Source organism: Moschus berezovskii, chromosome 7 (assembly GCF_049115385.1).
Source record: "Moschus berezovskii isolate FMDL1 chromosome 7, NW_MosBer_1.0, whole genome shotgun sequence".
Lineage (NCBI taxonomy): Eukaryota > Metazoa > Chordata > Mammalia > Artiodactyla > Moschidae > Moschus > Moschus berezovskii.
The window spans coordinates 58,304,368-58,325,642 of NC_142466.1; the positions used below are offsets into that span (position 1 = coordinate 58,304,368).

The following is a 21,275-nucleotide window of genomic DNA, read 5'->3' on the forward strand; positions in this document are numbered from 1 at the left end:
TTCAGCCTCTAAACTACCTTTGCATTATTTGGCAATCTTCATTTGCTCTTATAAAATAGTCTCTTTCAGCTGAAAATAATTCTTTCATAACCTACATTCTTTAAAATCTAAGTAGAAAAAGCCATCTTTAAAGGATTTAAAAAATCTTCTTGAAGGGTTATACATATTCTGAGAGGCAGAGACTTAATTCCACCCACAAACAAACAAAATAACACTTCAAATTCTTCTAAAATAGACTGGCTTAATGAAACTAACATCTAAAAAACTACAATCTGGTAATTTACAGGATTCATAAAAGAATATGATTCTACATGGTTGTGATTTCCCATTTCAAATAGGACTTGAACCTAAGAATCTCTCTTTCCTTAGCAACTATAAACTCATAGCACTAAATTTCTGAGCTAATAATGACTGAGGTATCTGGTGTTCAGCACAATTAAAACAGCATTTCATTAATTTACAAACAGGCCCCAATACACATGTAAGTTAGTCAGCTTCAAAGCTGCTTATACTTGTAAACTTAAGACATTTAAAAATTCTCAACAGGAGCAAATTGGACAAACTGATAAGACAAATATGCTTACACAGAAAAAAAGTATTTTAATGACCACAAGAATAGTTAATTTATTCATATTTAAGTATATTATATTTTCCAAACAGATCAGTTAGAAAAGGCCTTTATTGAAATTTCAAAAAGAAAAGAACACAATCAAAAGGCTAGCTGGCATAAACATTACTGAAATTCAGCCTGAGTATAACAATATCAAATTCACAAGTGTTTGCTGTGGCACAAACAGAATCCTAAAAGTTTTATCTGAGACCCAAACTTGACCAGAATTTACCTGAATTCTAAAGCGCTACATTCATGTCCCTTTTTCAGGACTTAAGAGTTTACCTTTTGTGCCAAAGTTATGACTTTAATATGGATATAGAATTTGCTATGTTTTGTTAGGCTTATTTTTAAGGGTTTTTGAAAAACTCATCTTATATGCTCTAAGGAAACCAATCTAAATTAAACAAGCAAAACAAATGACAGAGGAAGAAATACGTAAATTTTCCATTGGGTACCAGAATGACAAAAAAAAAAAGTTTGATATTTTGATGCACTTGATTTAAAATTCATACATCCCTGCCTACTTTTACAACATTGATTACTATCAGAGAAGGGAAATGGGTAACTGGGGAGGAGACTTTATATCCTTTGAAACCTTTAAAATTTTGAATCCTGTAAAATACCTATTTAAAACATTTTTAATTATTCCTTTATATTAAAATAACCTGTTAGAAACATTAAAGTTAATTCATCCTTTTCTCACTAGTCTACATTTTATCTGTCAACAGTAATAAAAATACTACTACTACTAATAATAATAACAGGTAAGTAACAGTAAAATAATACTTGTGCTAGTTCATTAAGTGCCTTTAACCATGAGATCCCCTTTTACTATGGCTAACATTGTTATGCTGATAGGATAACATGGTAATACACATGATTCAGTGATCACTAAGTATGAATGAAATCATATTTAAAGTGCTAGAAATTAAGCTGACATATGCATTTGGCATTCAGCCTTCCAAAAATACCCAAACTTTGGTATATTCCAACTGTAAACAGTCTTATCTCACAACCTACTTTTCAGAAACAAAGATATTCTGAATATTGAGAAATACTTGGACTTTATGTTTACAAAGGCTAGTAAAATATATGATCTATTATTTTATAGACAGTACATACATTGAGTATACCAACTAGAATCTTTAAGATTTTTGAAAGCAGCAATATTTATAAAAGTCCCCTAAACTGAAAGTATTTATTTATAAAAAGTATGAAAAATAAGGAAATATGAGACTAGATTATGATTCTAACAGTTGTAGAATATTTAATGTAGAACCACTGATAACAATTAACAAAATAACTTGTAGCACTTATTAAAGAAAGGTAGCCTTAAAGAAGAAAATAAAATTATTAATAATAGAAAAAAGAAAAAAAAATGATCACTTCATTTGACATAGAAGAGGCACTTGACAAATGCAACATCCTTTCATGACAAAAACTCTCAGGAAATAGGAGAAGGAAAATTTCTCAATATCAAAAAAGGGTATTTATAAAAAAAACCTAGAGCTAAAATTACAGTCAAAAGTGAAAGACTGAAAGCTTTCCCTCTAAGACCAGAAACTAGATAAGCATGTACTTCCAGCTATTTAAATGGGAAAGGAAGAGGCAAAAACTACCTTTATTCACAAAAAAAGATGATCTTTTATGTAGAAAATCCCAAAGAATCAACAAGAAAGCTACTAGAGCCAGTAAACAAATTAAGCAAAGTTGCAACACATAAAAATAAACATAAACACATACAAAAATCAGTTCTGTTTCTATCCATTGGCAAAGAACAATCAGAAGAGGAAATTAAGAAAACAATTCCACTTATAGTAACATGAAAAAGAATGAAAAACTTAGGATTAAATCTAACCAAGGAGATGCTACACTGAAAACTTGTATACTGAAACTTAAAAAACAAGACTGAAAGATATTAAAGAATACCTAAATAAATGGAAAGACATCGTGTATTCATGAATTAGTGCTAGCGCTAAATCGCTTCAGGTGTGTCCAACTCTTTGCAACCCTATGGACTGTAGCCCACCAGGCTCCTCTGTCCATAGGATTCTCCAGGCAAGAATAATGGAGTGGGTTGCTATGCCCTTGTCCAGGGGTCTTCCCACCCAGGGATCAAACCTATACCTTTTACGTCTCCTACATTGGCAGGTGGGTTCTTTACCACTAACACCACCTGGGAAACATTATTCATTATTAAGATATCAATACCACCAGAAACAATCTACATATTCAACACAATCCCTGGCAATATTCCAACAGCCTCTTTCAGAGAAATGGAGAAAATGTTTCTGAAATCCATATAAAATTGCAAAGAGCCCCAAAGAACTAAAATAATCTTGAAAAAGAATAAAATGTACAAATCACACTTCCTGACTTCAAAACTTGCAAAGTTATAGAAATTAAAATAAGTATGGTACTGGCATAAGGAAAGACATATAGACCAATGGAATAGAACAGAGAGTCCAGAAATAAATACTTACATATGAAAAAAGTGAAAGTGTTGTTGCTCAGTCCTGTCTTGACTCTTTGTGACTCTGCAACCCTAGGGACGGTGGCCTGCCAGGTTCCTCTGTCCACGGAATTCTCCAGGCAAGAATACTGGAGTGAGTTGCCATTTCCTCCTCTAGGGGATCTTCCCAAACCAGGAATCGAACCTGAGTCTCCTGCACTGCAGGCAGATTCTTTACTGACTGAGCAAGGCCAATACATGTCACTCCTGTGACTGTGTTACATTATAAAACACTCAATGAAGTCTTATAATGTAACAGAGCCTGCTTACTCTAGAGACTTTCTTGCTAGCTTGAGGAAGTCTAAGTAGCCACTTGTAGCCCACAAGGGAGTGTGAGGGACCTTCAGGAGCTGAGATAGGCTTCCAGCCCTCAGTAAGCAAGAGGCCAGGGCCTACAACCACAATGAAACAAATTCTGCCAACAACCTGCATGAGCTTGGAAGTCTATGCTTCTACAGTCAAGTCTCTAGATGAGAACAAAGTCCAGCAGATATCTTGTTTATAGCCTTGTAAGATCCTACGCAGAGTGAAACCATGCCCAGATCCCTACCCACACAGAAACTATGAAGTATAAGTGTGTGACGTTTTAAGCAGTTAGATTTATGGTATTTTGTTGTACCAATATACATCTACCTTTCAGATGCAGCAATATCACATCTAATAATTTACACTAAAGATACATCTCCAGCAATCCAAAAATAAACATGCACAAGGTTATTAACTACAGCATTATAATTGCAAGATACTGCCAACTTCTTTACTTAAATAACCAAGTATAGGAGATTGAAGTAGTCTGAAACTGTTTAAAAAAAAAAAAGGATTGACTAAGATCTCCATGAACTGATATACAGCTAATTTAGGATGTATCATTAAGTGAAAAAAATCAAAGTGCAAAATAAAATATATATTATGCTGCAATCTGTGTATGACAAAAGGGGATACCTAGAGAGGGAAAAAAAAAAATACCTACTTACCTCCATAAAACCGACAGAAAACACAAACAAGAAGGATAAATGAAAAATCAATAATACTGATTACCTATGTGGTAGAGTGGGGTAAAGAAAAGACAGAGGAATGAATGACATTTTTTCTGAATATCACTTTTTTTTATATAGGTTTGTCAAGATGATAGTCCACGAATCAAAAAAATTAAAAAACAAACAGGAATGGGGGAGGAGGCAGGACACGCAACCCCAAAACTAAAAGCAAACAAAAACAAATAAACCTAAATATACTGGATTTCACATAAAAAATATAACCACACCTAGGGTGAGAAGGCTGAAAGGGAGCTAATTTGAGTAAACAGTGAAGAATATTTCTATTAAAAACCCTTAGTTTAGGGGGGAGAATACTTCCTGGCAAAGCCTGAACTCCTTTCGGTAGTTTTGTTTTTCCTATAATATGGAGGCAACAATTCTGAAACTTTTGTGTTTATTGTAAAAAAAGAAAGTGTTAGTTGCTCAACAGTGTCCAACTCCTTGCAACGCCACGGACTGTAGCTCTCCAGGCTCCTCTGTCCATGGAGTTCTCCAGGCAAGAATACTGGAGTGGGTAGCCAGTCCCTTCTCCAAGGGATCTTCTTCCCAACCCAGGGATCGAACCCAGGTCTCCCACATTACAGGCAGATTCTTTACCACCTGAGCTACCAGGGAAGCCCAAGTATTGTAGGACTGAGTGAGTAAGCAAATATACTGATGTCAGAAGCCAGGTTTTTCACTGTGGAAAAGACAGAGAGAATGGGGGAAGCTAAGAGAGGAATCCAACAGAGTTGGATTAGAATTGAGAGTTCCAATATGAACTCACGCTCTCTTGTGTTTGGGGTGTGTTAAGTTTTATCTGCTGAAAGACCCATAAACAATGACATGTTAGGAACAACGAACATGCCGAGTGCCAGATCTTGGCCTCCATTCTACGTTAAAAGGAACCAGGTCCTTGGGAAAATACCCACTCCATGACTTAAGCAGGGAAGATACAAGATTGAACTGAAATGTCTATTATTCCAGAAAGTAAGGAAGTGCTCCAAAAACTAACTGAAGCGTGCCATGCCAAAAGGACATAGGCACCAACCAACTGGAATCCTACTGGCCAAATCTGAGGAGACTTAAAGAAGAAAATTTAAAAACAATGGTAATCCTGGGTGTTCACTGGAGGGACTGATGCTAAAGCCGAAACTGCAATACTTTGGCCACCTCATGCGATGAGTTGACTCACTGGAAAAGACTCTGATGCTAGGAAAGGTTGGGGGCAGGAGGAGAAGGGGACGACAGAGAATGAGATGGCTGGATGGCATCACTGACTCTGTGGACATGAGTTTGGGTGAACTCCAGGAATTGGTGATGGACAGGGAGGCCTGGCGTGCTGTGATTCATGGGGTCGCGGAGAGTCGGACACGACTGAGCGACTGAAATGAACTGAACTGAATAGATAAAAACCTACTGAAAAAATGGGAACCATGAGTCATCCCTGTAATAGATAGATAAGAGTATTAATAGAATGCTGGTAACTATAGAGTTAGAAAATCACCATTCCACAAACATCATAACAAGGTTAGTTCATGCAAGATTCAATGGATGACAATTTTAGGAGGGAGAGGCTTTGCAAAGGAGCAGGATACTAACTGCATGGTCTCAAAGTATCTCCTCAACAACTGCTTATTAGTCACAAGAAGAGAAACAGTAACTAGTGGGAAGAGCCAAATAACAACTTGATTAAAATCAATGAGGGGCTAACAGACATTGCACATCTCTGAAGGTAATATCTTGAAAAGGATACAAGATCAACTCTGTATTATTTTGAGAGAGGACACACAATCTAGACCTAACCATGAAGAAGCCTAAGACAATGTCAAACTGAAGAATATTCTATAAAATTACTTCCTCGTATTCTTCAAAAATGTCATTAAAGTTAAAAAAAAACAAGGCCAAGAAACTCTTCCAGATTAAAGACCAAGAAATCAGAATTAAACATAACATCCTGGACTGGATCCTAGACTGAACAGAAAAATAAGGGTTACAAAGGACATTATCAGGATACTTTGTGAAATTTAAATATAGACCACAGATAAGAAGACAGTATTCAAGTTTAAATTTTCTCAATCTGGTAACTGCACTGGGTTTATGTAAGAGCACATCATTGTTCCTAAAAAAAACCTCAAATAATAAGCAGTAAAAGACATGATATAATACAAACTGATCTCTCAAATAGTTTAAATAATTGTGTATATGTACTGTTGTGGATAAACACATAAAGGCGGGAAGAAAGAAGGGAAGTAGGAAAAGGAAACAAAAAAGCAAATGTAAAAATGCTAAGAACTGGTGAATTTAGGTGAAAAATACACGGGAGCTCTCTATACAATTCATACAACTTCTTTGGTAACTTGAACTTATTTCAAAATAAATTGTTTCGAAAAAGAGAAGGGACATACACACATGTATTGAAATTTCTGGATAGATACATCTAAACTTAAAAGATGTCAATCAACGAAGAGGGGAGGATGAGGAAAAGGAGGCTTTCTTTCCTCAAAGATCCTTTAAACAATAGAATGAACTCCATCGATTGGTTCTCTTTAAACAGATAACCTCTGAGTCAGGTTCCTAACCTGGGATCCATGGACCACAGAGGTCTATGGAAAGAATTCACTGTACCTACAAGGGGGTGAAAAAAAATTACATTTTAATTTCATTAGCCTTTAACTGATATGTTTCTATCAACTGTGAATGCAGCCAACAAACAATAGTAGCTTTAGAAGTACCTGTGACTTTATCACCAACAGAAATTATATATATTTTCACTTCATATCAGCTGTTGAGATTCTCAAAGTAACATACAGTATTCAGGTATTTTCAAAATCTATTAAAATCTCCTTTTAAGACTTTTATTTAATGTGATACATGATAAAAAAGCAGGTTACATCACAAGCTTGCTTAAGCATTTTGATAACCATATTTCAAAGTAACTGGTTTCTTTGCAATCCTATGTATGTCACTTTACTCATTTAGAAATATTTTACTGAAAAAGAAAATATGGGCTTCAGACTGTTCAAAGTTTTCATGGTATAAAAAAGTTAAGAATCTTCTCTGAGCTATAGATCGCTCATTTGCATACAAATATGCCATAAAAAGGAAAACTAAAATAGTTTAGAGCTTTTCGCTCTGCCATAAAGCAAATTATAAAAGGACAGACATCATTGATAACGAACATTCAATCTAACCATTATTTAATTTCTAGATAACTTCCAATAGTGCTAGAATAATAATTATTCAAAACATTAACTGCAATCTCACACAGATGAAGCACATAAAACAGCACACACCAACACATGAAAAAACAAAGGCACACAACAACTATAAAAATGATTCGAGACTGTGAAATTTCCCTTAGAGAAACTCAGTGCTTACATAGCTTAAAGAAATGGGTTAAAAACAAGATACTATTTACCATTTCTCTTTTGGAAAATTTTTTAAAATTTCTTTAATGATTGGTTGGTAGCAGGCATCCCTTTCTGCTTTCCCAGTTTCACTCCAGTCTCTCACAAACTGTTTCAATGTGGATTTTAACTTATCCATGTCAAACGTAGATGCTGGCATAATCTTTCCATTCCCCTGTTTAAAAAACAGAAATCAATTAGTTTTTCAGAAAGTAATCACTCTTGCTTATAGTTATAATTAAATAATCACGCTATAAAGATACTTTATAGATAGTTTAGAGAGTAAATCACTAGCCTCTCACCTCAACCTGGGTTCAAATGCTGCTTGAGATCCTAAATGAAAAGAGTTTGGTGGTCTACCCTCAATAAATTATGGTCCATTAATTGTGAAGCCACCATCTAACTAAGCAATCTGTACCCAGGAGAGAATTGAAACTGGATTGCTATGGAGACCAAAGTCTAAGAGAGGGAAGAAAGTTCCTTCAGGTCAATCATGGGACAGCATGGACAGGCTCAAGTGGCCCAACTGTCTCTACCCTGTGGATACAAAAAGGACTTGAGCTCCTATTTCTGCCAGTCCCTTGAGAGTTATAAGTAAAAATAATTTTTTTAAAGTAAAAGATGAATATCAATAGATATAAGAATCTGAAAATATCAAGGCAAATTAATTTTACATAGCTAGTAAAATTGTTTACAAAAAATGTACATCACTAACTCCACATGCTGTAATAGTCAGAACATTATGTGAAAGGTGTATCAAAATGCCAACAATTATCTTAGTATGTTTAGGGGGAAAAAAAAATATGCCAACAAATCCAGTTTCCGGTATACTGTGCTATCAAGCCTAATAAAAGGGATTGAACATAATAAGTGAAAATATTCTCCAAGTAGAGCAAATGAGCCGTGCAAAATTACAGAAACGAAATCCAGAAAGATCTCAAAATACAGAGATTAAATCCTAAAATAAAAACAAAGAGAACAAAATTTCACATACATCTTCTCCATATTCTTTATTTTCAAACATATGTATGCAATCATTCACAATGGTCAGTAGTATTTCTTGATTATGATCAACACATTTCCGGATCTTGTCCAAGTGAAGAAGAAACTGAGGAAGTAGTTTCTGTTGATTAGCTGGGAGTGATCGAAACTGTCTTTCTGTTCGGTGCACTCGCTCATGCATACTGGTGCTAAAACATAAAAGGTGTTTTTTTAATTGTCAAAAGAATTCTCACCAGAGGCCAATCTTAAAATATTTTAAGGTTGTCTTCCTGTACAAATTATTTCCTTATAATGTATACTGTCCAGCCATTTACAACCTTTCAGTTTTTTTAAAGGATACTGACTTATGAAGTTTTCTATGCTGTCATTGTATTACAAACTCTCTAAGCAACTAAACAAAAGACCAATAGTTTAAAACATCTGCATCAATTATAAAGAAGGAAAAAAAGCAAACATAAAGAGGATTAATGCACAATAAGTTTATTTTTATGATTTCAATTTCCAAAAAAGGTTTTCAGCAAAACAGCCGAATGCTTTAGACTTATCCATCAAGTAGCAGAATGCTGCTCTAAAATCAGAATATACACAAAATGTGTTTTAAAATTATTGAGTCAACCAAGTTGAATTTTTTTAAAATATTGTAAATGATCTTACATGCCACAAAAGTAGTAAACAAATGAAAAACTGAAATTCTATAGCTTTTTATACAACAACATTCACAACAGTTTCCAGATAACTCTAAAGGTCACTTTGAGGACAACCAATTTATAAAACCTAAAAAGAACAACATTTTTAAAGTTAAATAATACACTCACAATGAAATATCATTTTACATCAGTCAGACAGATGGGCAAAATTTAAACACCTGACTATATGAAATATTGGTAAAAATGTGGAAGATTTAGAATATTTATATTCTGATTGATGGTGGGTGCAAAAGTTAGTACAACCACTTCAGAAAATTTAGCATTACCTAGTAAAAACTTAATATGCACACTCCTATGACCAAGCAATCATACACCTTAGACACAAAATCAAGAAACTTGCAAATGGGCACATGACACATGAATAAGTCTCATCACAGCACTGTAAGAAATAACAAACAAAAAATCTGGAAACAACCCAGAAAGTCCATCTCCAATAGACTGAACAAAGAAAATACAGTATAGTTGTACAATGGAATACAATCAATAAATACAGCTACACACAATCAAATGGATAAAACTCAGGAACAAAATATTTGTTGGAAAAACGCAAATTGCAGAAAAATACATAATGTACAAATTTCATCTTATATAAAAATAAGCAATATACTGTAGGGACTGAACATATGTAGAAAAACTACAAGGAAAGCAAGGAAATGAAAATTTAGAAAAATGATGTCCTTTGAGGGGAAAAGGATAAGATAATGTTCTTTTTTTAAACTGGGTGGTAGATGTTCACTACATCATTCTTTACATTTTACATATACAAATAAACAAATACATAAATGCATGATGTTTTTCTTTTAAACGTTCTTTGGCATTTACTCAGTACTAAATGGAAATGAAAAATATTTTTCATTTGGTTGCATGAATCCGTCTAGTCATCCAGATAATTCTCTCATTTTTATCTTCTTATGTCAAATCAGTGTTTAATTTCTTAACAGTCACATCTAAGGAGATTCTAAAAAAACTCTTGACAAAACTTATGCAAAAACCTGGTCACATTTTTAGAAGATTGTGTGTGGTGGTATTCTGAGGGTTGTTAGGGATAATGTAAACTGGAGTTGGCAGTGGTTGCACCAATTGTTGCTTCTTTTTTTTTTTTAAAACCCCTGGAGACAGTCTAATAGTGACCTCTGGAGTCCAACAGATTTGGACTGAAATCCAGGTTATGATACCTATTTGCTATGTGATTCTTGGCAAGTTACTTCCTTTCTCTGTGCCTCAACTGCCTCATATCAATAAACAAGAAATATATAACAACGATGATAATGATAGAAGCTATGATTTATTGAGATTTACTAAGTGTCAGGCACTAAACCAAGTCACTTAAAATGAATTATTCTGAAAAATATACATAAAACTCCATGAGGCAAATACCAGTATACCCCTCTGCCTACCTAATACATTTCACTGAAACTGTAACAAAATAATGCACACTACACACTTAGCCCAGTGCCTAAAACATAATTAGAGCTCAAATATAGGAGGTATATCTAATTTATGAAACTAATATATACATAGAGAAAATATGAAAAATACAGAGCAGTAAAAGTACTCGGGGGGGTAAGTTCCTAATGATTCCTCTTCTAGAGGTAAGCACTTCTAACTCTTTGGCATATTTCTACTTTATTGCTGTTGTTTAAGACAAAATAATCTAATACCTTTCTGGTCAAAAATGCAGCATGTCATGTGGAAGTGATTAGAAGTGGAGAATCACAGGTCTCATGCAAGACCTACTGAAATGTAATCTGCCTTTTAACAAGATCATCAAATGACTCACATACATATTAAAGTTTTAGAAACACTTGAAATTCTTCATCCTTATCAAAATAATATTCCCAGGGCAGAAAAAAGTTCTCAAATGACTACATGACAAATGACTAAAAGGACTGCTCATCATCCCATCTTACACAACCAAAATTTACTTAGCTAGTTCCCAAACATTGGGCATATAGATACTTTTACCTGTCTACACAATGTACTTTTTGTGTTCAAAATCTATCTATATTTTAGAGGAAAAAAAATTACCACAAATTCCCAAAAGAATTACCACATCAGAAAAGGTAAGAATTTGTAAAATTCTTGATACAAACTGATTTTCAGAAAAACTGTATCAACTGACATTCGTATCAGTAGAGTATGACACTAAGGAACTACTTAAAGTCAGCAAATAGAAGAGCTGCAACAGTTCATAATTTACTGTCAACAGGTTAAATAGTCTTATAGTAATTCTTTCCTTGAATTCCTGGGCACTGGATGCCCTACAATCTTCCTCTGAGCACACCTCAAAACTCAACATTTCCAACCTGAACTTAGCACATGTCCCATCAAAGAAATTTGTACTTCTTCCTAAATGGCTGCTGTTGATCAATGGTACACCATACATCCACCAAGTCAGAAATTAATGAGTCATCCTAAAATGCCTCTTCTCATAGCTCACACGATCAAGAAGACCAGAATCCTTTTGTGCATGTGAGCATGTTCAGTCACTCAGTCGTGCCTGACTTTTTGTGACCCCATAGACTGTAGCCTGCCAGGCTCCTGTCTGTGGGGTTTTTTAACCGGGGCTAATTTCACTCTTCTGTAAATGCTTACATCACCAATGTGCTTCAGACAGCGGTGGACAAGTTATGACCTTCTGGCTACCTGCCTGTTTTCATAAAGAGTTCTACTGGAACACAGCTATGCTCATTCCTTCACATAACTGCCTATGGCTGCTTTCACACAAGCGCACAGGCCTACAGTTTTAACAAAGACCACCTAGCTCTCAGAGTTTAAAATATTAATTGCCTGGCTCTTTAAGAAAAGTTTGCCAACCCTGTTTTAAAGGAATATTTTACAAACTTCAGACTCTCTTTGGTTCTGAACTGAGTCAGCATTAAGAGGCCACATCCTTCGGTACCGAAGAAGAGAAAGCAGGGTCAGGGGCTGTATTTCCTCAAGTGGATCCCTACCTCAAGCTCCCTCTACAAGGCAGTGACCCCAGCTCTGACTCAGTCACCTTTTATAAGAGTGGGTCCAATGACAGATCCAGCCAAGAGTCACAGACCCATTCCTCTGCTCCTGTTGAACTATTCTAGAATTCCAAACAGGGAAACACATCTATTCAGCAGAGTGTCTCAACCCATTTTAAATATTTATTAAATACCCAAAGTTGAACTGAAATTAGTAGCATCACTGCTTACTAACACAGGGTAAATTTTTCGTTAATGCTTTTAGATTTCAGGCCAGACACTACCACACTTTGGTTGGACAACCCTGTGCAAGTTGCTTACTTCTTTACATGCCTATCCCCTCACCTGTAAAAATGAGCTTTACATCTCAGTTTTTAATCCCACCTAACTGCTATTTCTGAAAGTAGGACATTTCTGACAAGCCCTTTGATATTTCAAATATAGCATACCCTATATGAGTAGGTATCTCCATTTAAAACAAAAGTGGTAATTTAAGGCTAACGTTTTTTGCTATTCAGTACAATGCTATAATCATTTTACCTTAATGAGACTATGTCATCTAAGCAAAATCTGTAGGAAGTACAAAATTGAAAGCCACTGGAAAAAGAAAATATTAATCAGAAGACATTTCTTGCCTCACGACCTTTATCTAAATCTCCTATATTCTGATGAAAAGATAGTAAGCAGTAAAACCCAGTTCTCCAATATCTGGATGTACCTGCTAATGGTCTAGAATAGGACTGTCCCTAAGAACTTACTACAATGATGGAAAGGCTTACATCTGCACTGTCCAAGACAGCAGACAACAGCCACATGTGGCTACTAAGCACCTGAAATGTGGCTACTGAGACTGAAAAGAGGAACTGTAAATCTTGCTACATTTTAATTAATTTAAGCTTAAATTCAGCCAGATGTGATTAGTGGCTATTATATTGGGCAGTATAGGTCTATAAGATTATAAAATGTTGGAAGGTAATAATCCAGTGTTTTTTGCTACACAATCCTTTCTGTAATTCTAAACATATGTTTAACTGTATACTATTTTTAGTATAAGGGATTTCAATTTTTTGAGTACATACAAATAAAAAGGATTGCTGTAAAAAATGAAATTCTCCTCGATCTCACACTGAACTGCTAGAGAAGAGGGAGAAGAGTATAGGAAACAGTATCATAACCAACTAACACACACACAGTGCCCCTTTCGATATTACCACACTTGGGTCCTAGTTTCAGATCAAAATCCCTTGCCCTCCCCCACAAAAAGGCCCAGCTGATACTTAATCATAAATATCGATTCTAAAGTAGTCCTCCTAGTACATACTACACCTAATATACAAACACATATTTAAACTGTGTCTACTACAGTCCCAGGACATTTCCCAATATTCTTTCTACATTTTTCAACAGTAAAATATACCAGACTTTTCTGTACCTACGACTTTGAGCTACCTAATGTCAGCTCCTTCCTCTCCCCGTATGGTTCTTCCAGACATAATACTTGCAACAAATTCAACTCTCTGGTTGTCTGCCTTTCTCCCTCTGTTCATACTAATAAAATCCCCGTACTACTAATTCCCTTCAGAGCTCTGTAAGTAATGTGGTCCATGGTTCATATGCCTGGGTTTAATTAGTAAATTATTTCATCAAGATCTTTCAACCTCAAAAATTCACGTCACAAATGTAATCAGAGTCTAAATAAGCTTTTATTAAGCAAGTTTTGAAATTCAGAATAGTAACAAACTAACCATCAGTTACAAACTGACAAACTATCTGGGAATGACAAAGGTACTTCTTTGCTACTACTCGTCCTGTTAAAAATAGAGTTCCAACAAAACGCCAGACACTGGTGACATAAAAATAAATAAGGCTCAGTCCCTGCCCTTGAGGAGGTCAGTCAAGCAATATTAAAAAATTTGCATAAAGCACAGCAGGAGCCCATCTAAGGGAACAGTTTTACTTGAGTAGGAGGTCACATCTGATTTCAAATGCAGACTCGGAACACAGTAGTCGGTGGACTCACCCCTCACACGAATAAAAGTGCTTTCTTTACCTGAAAACCCCGTTTTCTTAAGTCCCTTTAGGATCTTGTAATTAAAAGTTTGTGACTAAGCTACTTTTAAGATTTATTTATAAGAAAGCGCAAATTAGTAAATTTAAAAGGCCTACCACGATGCCCAATCCCGTGAGAATTAGATACATATTTGCAGAAAAGATCATAGAGGCCCCTCCTACAGTGTTTTTTCCCATTTCCCTCCCCCCAAATTTGCAAATTTTAGAACATCCGGACTATCTGCGACCTTAATTTCACTCACCAGTTAAAGACACTGAGTGGCATCATTCACTCGCTCACCACAAAAGTGCCTGTGCGTTCACCGCGCCAAATGGGGGTGGGGGTAGGGGACCACAAAAGTGCCTGTGCGTTCACAGCGCCGAGGGGCGTTGGGGGGGGGAGGCTAGGACTGGGCGGGCGGGGGATCTTAATGCTGCCCTCAACAGGAACTGGCAACAGTTTGGGAAAAAATGTCCTACAGCATCCCACGTGTAGGTGAACTTGGGCTCTCCGTCTGTTCAGTTTGGAGGACATCGACAACACAACAAATCATGCCCAGCACTGGACGATTTTACCATCAACATCTTCTATCTTAAATTCTTACAGCACTTTTCCGGTCATCCCCACGGGCCTCAAAGCCAAACCTTTAACGAGGGATGGAAGGCAAGAGGGCTAATCTGATCCTGAGGTCAGAAGACAAGAGGCTGAGCAGCAGACGGCGCGGCAGACACGCGGGTGTGCTGGGCCGGGAGGGGCTAAGGTGGTGCGAGATGACTCGGGGGCCCGGAGGTCAGCTCAGGCGGCCCGGTTCCGACGCCCCGGAGGCGTGGCGTCCGGCGGGTCCGCCGTAAGCGGCTGGCGCCCCGACGGGCTGAGCAGGGGTCCGCCACGGGCTCCTTACCCGTAGTAGCGGAAGGCATTTATGATCTTCCAGAAGTGCTCGCGCTCGAGCCTCTCCTCCTCTTCCTCCGTGCTGCGCGCGGCCGCCGCCGCCGCCGCCGAAACTGCCGCGGCGGAGCCCAAACGCCCGGCGGAGAACTGCACTTCCACCTCCTCGCTCCCGCCGCCTCCCCCGCGGCCGCCGCCGCCTCCCCCGCAGCCCTCCGGCAGCTGAGAGGCGGGCGGCGGTGGGCGCCGCCGTCGCTGCATCGCCGCCGCGGCCCTCAGCCTGGCTCGCTTGCGTCTCGCCGCGACTGAAAGCGTGGTGGTGGCTGCTCGGCCTTCCTCTAGACGGCGCCCGCCGCGGACATGCCCCCCGCTCGCGGCGCGCTCCGCCCCCGCCGCCCTGAGGCCTCCATCCGCGCCGGGCTCCGCCAGGTCTTCAGAGCTCCCGGAACGACAGCGCCTGCGCATTCGAGAGCCCGACGAAGGACCGCAGCCACCTGCGCTCATTTGATGCCAGGCTTCTGCGACGGCGTGCTGACGTCACGGCGACACGTGAAGTGGGCGGGGCTAAGTGTCAGATGGGCGGGGCGAAGGAGATGGCTGGTGGGTTAGGGCTGGCCACTTAGGGGAGCCGCGTGGTTCCGGCTTTAGAGCCACACTTCTGATTAAGGTTAACGTATTAGGAAGGAAGAAAAATGCAGGAAAAAAAGTTCAGCTTTGATGAATTTATTCTGCCCTTTTATTTCAGAAAGTCTAGAAGGAAGGCCTTGCATTCACCCTTATTTAACTTTTAATTTCTTAAGTGAATTTCTGTTTTTAATTGCATAAAGGGAGAGGGACACTGTCATCTTTCCAGTGTTTGGGGACCTAGGAAAGTCCTAATCCCACCCTGGACTGGTCATGGCAGCAGATCAGGAAAAATTCAGGACCCTATCTAGTACACGCACTTTGGAAGACCACCAAAGCTCACAGGAGCCATAGCGGTGCAGGACTAATGATACCCCATAGCAAGGTCAGAGTAACCACTAACTCTTCATTCACTTTTCTCTCCATTTCTCTATGAACTCATGACTTAAACGGCTGCCCTATCTGCACTTAGTGTTATCCTTAGAAAATAAGTCATTCCACTCAATTTAATCTACCATTGAGGAAATTAGATTTTCAAAATAATGGTGCGTGCCTTCTCAGTCGCGTCTCGCACTTTGCGATCCCATGGACTACATAGCCCGCCAGGCTCCTCTGTCCCTGGGATTGTCCCAGCAAGAATACTGGAACTAGTTGCGTTCCCTTCTCCAGAGGATCTTACCTCCCAGGGATAGAACCAACATCTCCCCCTCCCCCACCGCTCACCCCGCCCTCTCCCCGCCCCCCGTCGTCTGCATTGCAAGCAGATTCTTTACCTCTGAACCATCAGGGAAGCACTTCAAAATAATGGTAAGACTGTTTAATTCTCAACAACAACAAACTTGCCCTGGGGCCACAAGTTCTGTTAAAAAGATTATATAATATGTTGAAAATGAAGTGGCTTAATTTTCATAATTTAGTAATTGAAAAAAAGGCAGTGAAAAGTACTATGGTTATTCTATGTTAATAACATATAGAAATGTTACATATTACATACAAAAATGATACATTTCTATATAATATTTTTATAAAGTTTAAAGTCTATTTCTTCTTTGAATAGCAATGCAGTAATACATGTTTCAAAATTAAAAAGGGAAATGCAAAGGTTACAAATGTGAAGTTTCTTTACCCTGTCTGCCTAACCACCCGTATCCCCTTTCAAATAAATATATCGATTTCTTGGAGACTTCCCTGGTGGTGCAGTGGATAGGAACCCATCTGCCAAGGCAGGGGACACAGGTTCAATCCCTGGTCAGGGAACATTCCATATGCCAAGGAGCAACTGAATCCCACAATCTCTAGAGCCTGCTAGCCACAAGTTCAAAGCCTGCAGCCTAGAGCCTGTGCTCTACAACTAGAGAAGCTGTGGCAATGAGAAGCCCGCACACCACAACTATAGAGTAGCCCCCACTCTCTGCAACCAGAGAAAGCCTGTGTGCAGCAAGGAAGACCCAGTGCAGCCACTAATAAATAGATAAAGCAGTGTGTATATATAAAAAAAACTAACCACCCCATAATATATATATATATATGTGTGTGTGTGTGAATAAATTTTTTGCTTATTTTTCCAAATTTTCTACCCAGTACCATTTCATTTAGAGTCTGGTGCTTGGAAGCTTTGTATAAATTCTCATAATTTTAACTGTTACCAATGCTGTTTTCATGTGCTTGTGCTTAGTCGCTCAGTCATGTCCAACTCTTTGTGACCCCATGGAGCCCACCAGGCTCCTCTGTCCGTGGAATTCTCCAAGCAAGACTACTGGAGTGGGTTGCCATGCCCTTCTCCAGCTGTTTTCATACGCACACACAAATTATACATATCATAATTTGTTACTTGTGTCATGCTACTGTCAACTTAAAAAATGTACAATGTGAGGATTTCAAGTTAAGTTTTATTGGGGGCAAAATGAGCATTGCAGCCCAGGAGAGAGCACCCCATATTGCTCTGAGAAACTGCTCCAAAGAGGTAAGGGGAAGGGACAGTATATATGTGATTTTGGTAAAGGGGGAGTACATGCAATCAAGCATATACTTTGGGTAGAATGTTTCTGTTAGTCTCATTTAGCTTCTGCTAGTCCTGAGAAACAGTTGTCACCATGAAGGATTTGGTGCTCTTCTAGATATGAGGAAATGTAAGAATTGGGCTCATAAAATCAGCTCCTTAGAATATCTTATCTGAAGATCTGTCCTACCAGTTCTTCCCCGAGCACAGAGTGCCTCCTTTTTACTCTCCACCCTGAACTCCTTCAGGGACCGTTAAAAGGTCAGCAGCTGCAGGAACACATGATTTAATCCTTGTAAGTGTTAGATAGCAAGCACCCATAGCAAGTGCCAATTTGTAGTTGACACTATCTAACATTTAATATTTTATATTTTCTTTTTCCCTATTGTATCACCTTATTTGTTCCTTACCTCACTTCTGTGAAGGAAGTCTTGTTATCTTCCTTTAACAAATGAAGAGACTTTCCCTAGTGGTCCAGTGGTTAAAAATTTACCTGCTAATGCAGGGGACACAGGTTCGATCCCTGGTCTGAGAAAATCCCACATGCCTCGAAGCAAGCCCCTGTACTACAATTACTGAGCTCGCATGCCTAGAGCCCACAGACAGCAACAGGAGAAGCCACCACAATGAAAAAAGCCTGCCCACCAGAACCACAAAGTGGCCCCCACTCACAACTAGAGAAAGCCTGTGCAGTAACCTAGTGCAGTCAAAACTAAATAAATTTTTTAAATAATTAACTTTAAAAAATGAAGACAGACTCAGAAAATTAATTGTCTTACTCAGGGACACGTAAATAGCAGAGCTGAAGTACATTTGTTCATTCATTCTTTCCAACAAATGTGTTGCTTCCCTCCTTTACCTCTTGCACTGATCTAAAGGCAGCCAAAAGCTAATAGAAGCATGGACATCTCATTTTTGCTCTGCCAGTTAATAAGTGTGATCTGTTTAAAAAGCTACTTGAGGTCTAGACTGTATTGTTTCTAAAATAGATATAATAGTACCCTTAAATCAGGGCCATTGGGAGAAATAAATGAGATAAAGAGTGAAAATATCTGGTATATTGGCTTAATAAATGTTTTCTCTCCTTTCAGCTCTTTAGAATATACTTTTTCCCTTCTTTTAAAACACTTTTCTTAAGACTTGCTCTTTCTAATTTCTTGGCAATGAGTTTCTCTCACAGGAATCTCCCCAAAATCTTCCCAAATGAAATATAGCCCTTTGGGCTGGAAGTTTTGGAATGTTTTCATCCAGACGTCAATTAATATCCAAAACACATTAATAATCCCTTAGTTTTCCCAGTTCTACCAACAAATTTACATGCATGCATCCTCAGTCACTCTGTTGTGTCTGACTCTTTTGCAACCCCATGGACTGTAGCCTGCCGGGCTTCTCTGTCCATGGGATTTCCCGGGCAAGAATACTGGAGTGGGTTGCCATTCCTCCTCCAGGGGTTCTTCTCCACCCAGGAATTGAACCTCCATGTCCTCCATTGGCACATGGATTCTTTATCACTTTGCACCTTGGAAGCCCACCAACAAAGTTATTCCTTCGTTATTCTCAAGGTTCTTGTATAATGAATTTGTTGTTCAGTCACTAAGTCATGTCCGACTCTTTTCAGCCCCATGAACTGCAGCACACCAGGCTTCTCTGTCCATCACTATCTTCCTGAGCTTGCTCAAACTCATGTCCATCGAGTCAGTGATGCCATTCAACCATCTCATCCTCTGTCCTCCCCTTCTCCTGCCTTCAATCTTTCCCAGCATCAGGGTCTTTTCCAATGAGTCAATTCTTCATATCAGGTGGTCAAAGTATTGGAGTTTCAGCTTCAGCATCAGTCCTTCCAATGAATATTCAAGGTTGATTTCCTTTAGGATTGATTGGTTTGATATCCTTGCTGTCCAAGGGACTATCAAGAGTCTTCTCCAGCACCACAATTGGAAAGTGTCAGTTCTTCAGTGCTCACCCTTCTTTATGGTCCAACTCTCACATCCATACATGACTACTGGAAAAACCATAGCTTTGACTATACAGACCTTTGTTGGAAAAATGATATCTCTGCTTTTTAATATACTGTCTAGGTTTGTCATAGCCATTCTTCTAAAAAGCAAGCATTTTTTAATTTCATGGCTGCAGTCACCATCTGCATTGATTTCGGAGCCCAAGAAAATGAAATCAGACACTGTTTCCACATTTTCCCCATCTATTTGCCATGAAGTGATAGGATCAGTTGCCATGATCTTAGTTTTTTGAATGCTGAGTCTATAATAAATCTTTGTAAATAAAGACTTAGAAATAAACAAGCCTATTCACCTATTAATCATAACCAGTCCATCCTAAAGGAAATCAGTCCTGAACGTTCGTTTGAAGGACTGATGTTAAAGCTGAAACTCCAGTACTTTGGCCACCTGATGCGAAGAGCTGACTCATTTGAAAAGACCTGATGCTGGGAAAGATTGAAGGGGAGAGGAGAGGGGGACGACAGAAGATGACATGGTTGGATGGCATCTGACTCAATGGACATGAGTTTGAATAAACTCTGGGAGTTGGTGATGAACAGGGAGGCCTGGCATGCTGCGGTTCATGGGGTCACAAAGAGGCGTACACAACTGAGCGACTGAACTGAACTGAACTGTTATTTTTGTTTGTCTCACATTCCCCAAGTGGATATTTCATTGAAAGTCTGTGCTTGTATATTATATTAGTTTACCTTTTAACCAGATGCTTTCCCTGTTATACTCTTAAGTTCTTTGAGGGTAAGAGACATATGTGTTGTGTTCAAGTCCATATACCCAAACATCCAGCACAGTATCTGTCTCAAGAAGATTTTCTAAAACCAGTTTATGGAATGAATGAAAGAATTTACAAGTGCTAGGCACTGTGTTAAACACTACCTACATCATTGCCTTTAACTTAGTACTTACAGTAGTATCATCATTCCTGGTTTTTTAACAGATGAAAACGCTGTACTTAAAGACTCTAAGTAAGACTATCAAAGTCATACAGCTCCTGAATGGTAAAGCCCAGATCTGAAAGGAAGTGGACAAAGCTAAAAAAAACTTTTAATCCCTGGATTTACTGCCTCAACTCAAGTTGATCTTATTTTTTCTAAATAAGTTTCATGAAGTCTTTTTTTCTTAACTTTTGAAAATAACATTGCAAATACTTTGGTTTTTTTTAATTATTATTATCATTTTGCTCACGGCTTGTGAGACTTCAGTAACCCTGGATATGAAGCACAGATTCTTAAACCATGGGATCGCCACGGAAGTCCCACAAATAATTGTTTACAGCAATTTGACATTCGAGGTGGGCAGGAAAAGATATGTATATGTTACTGATGAAAAATGAGAGACTAGATTTTTCAAGAAATATGCTTATGCAGAGAAACTCTTTCCTACTCATTATGTTTAAATATCTTGTTTTTATAAGCAAAGATTCAAGCTGCTATTGATCTAATGACCTCATGGAAAACGGGGAAAGCAGGTAGAGACTTCCTCAGC

The 21,275-nt window shown here is 38.3% G+C and overlaps 1 protein-coding gene across 3 annotated transcripts in view; it reads right to left on the reverse strand.

Moving 5' to 3' along the window:
- The window catches only part of CARNMT1 (carnosine N-methyltransferase 1), a 46,229-nt gene extending 30,573 nt beyond the window's left edge, over nt 1–15,656 (reverse strand). For 2 of the 3 annotated variants that reach the window (XM_088837940.1, XM_088837939.1), the window contains exons 1-3: nt 15,166–15,652; nt 8,546–8,741; nt 7,563–7,726 (exon numbers count right to left, since the gene is read on the reverse strand). In XM_088837940.1, coding sequence (XP_088694066.1) covers nt 7,563–7,726; nt 8,546–8,741; nt 15,166–15,617 — 812 coding nt within the window. In that variant the 5' untranslated portion in view covers nt 15,618–15,652. Of the gene's footprint in view, nt 1–7,562; nt 7,727–8,545; nt 8,742–15,165 lie in introns of all 3 variants that reach the window. The other variant, XM_055426898.2, reaches the window with a different exon arrangement.
- Nucleotides 15,657–21,275: the final 5,619 nt, after the last annotated feature.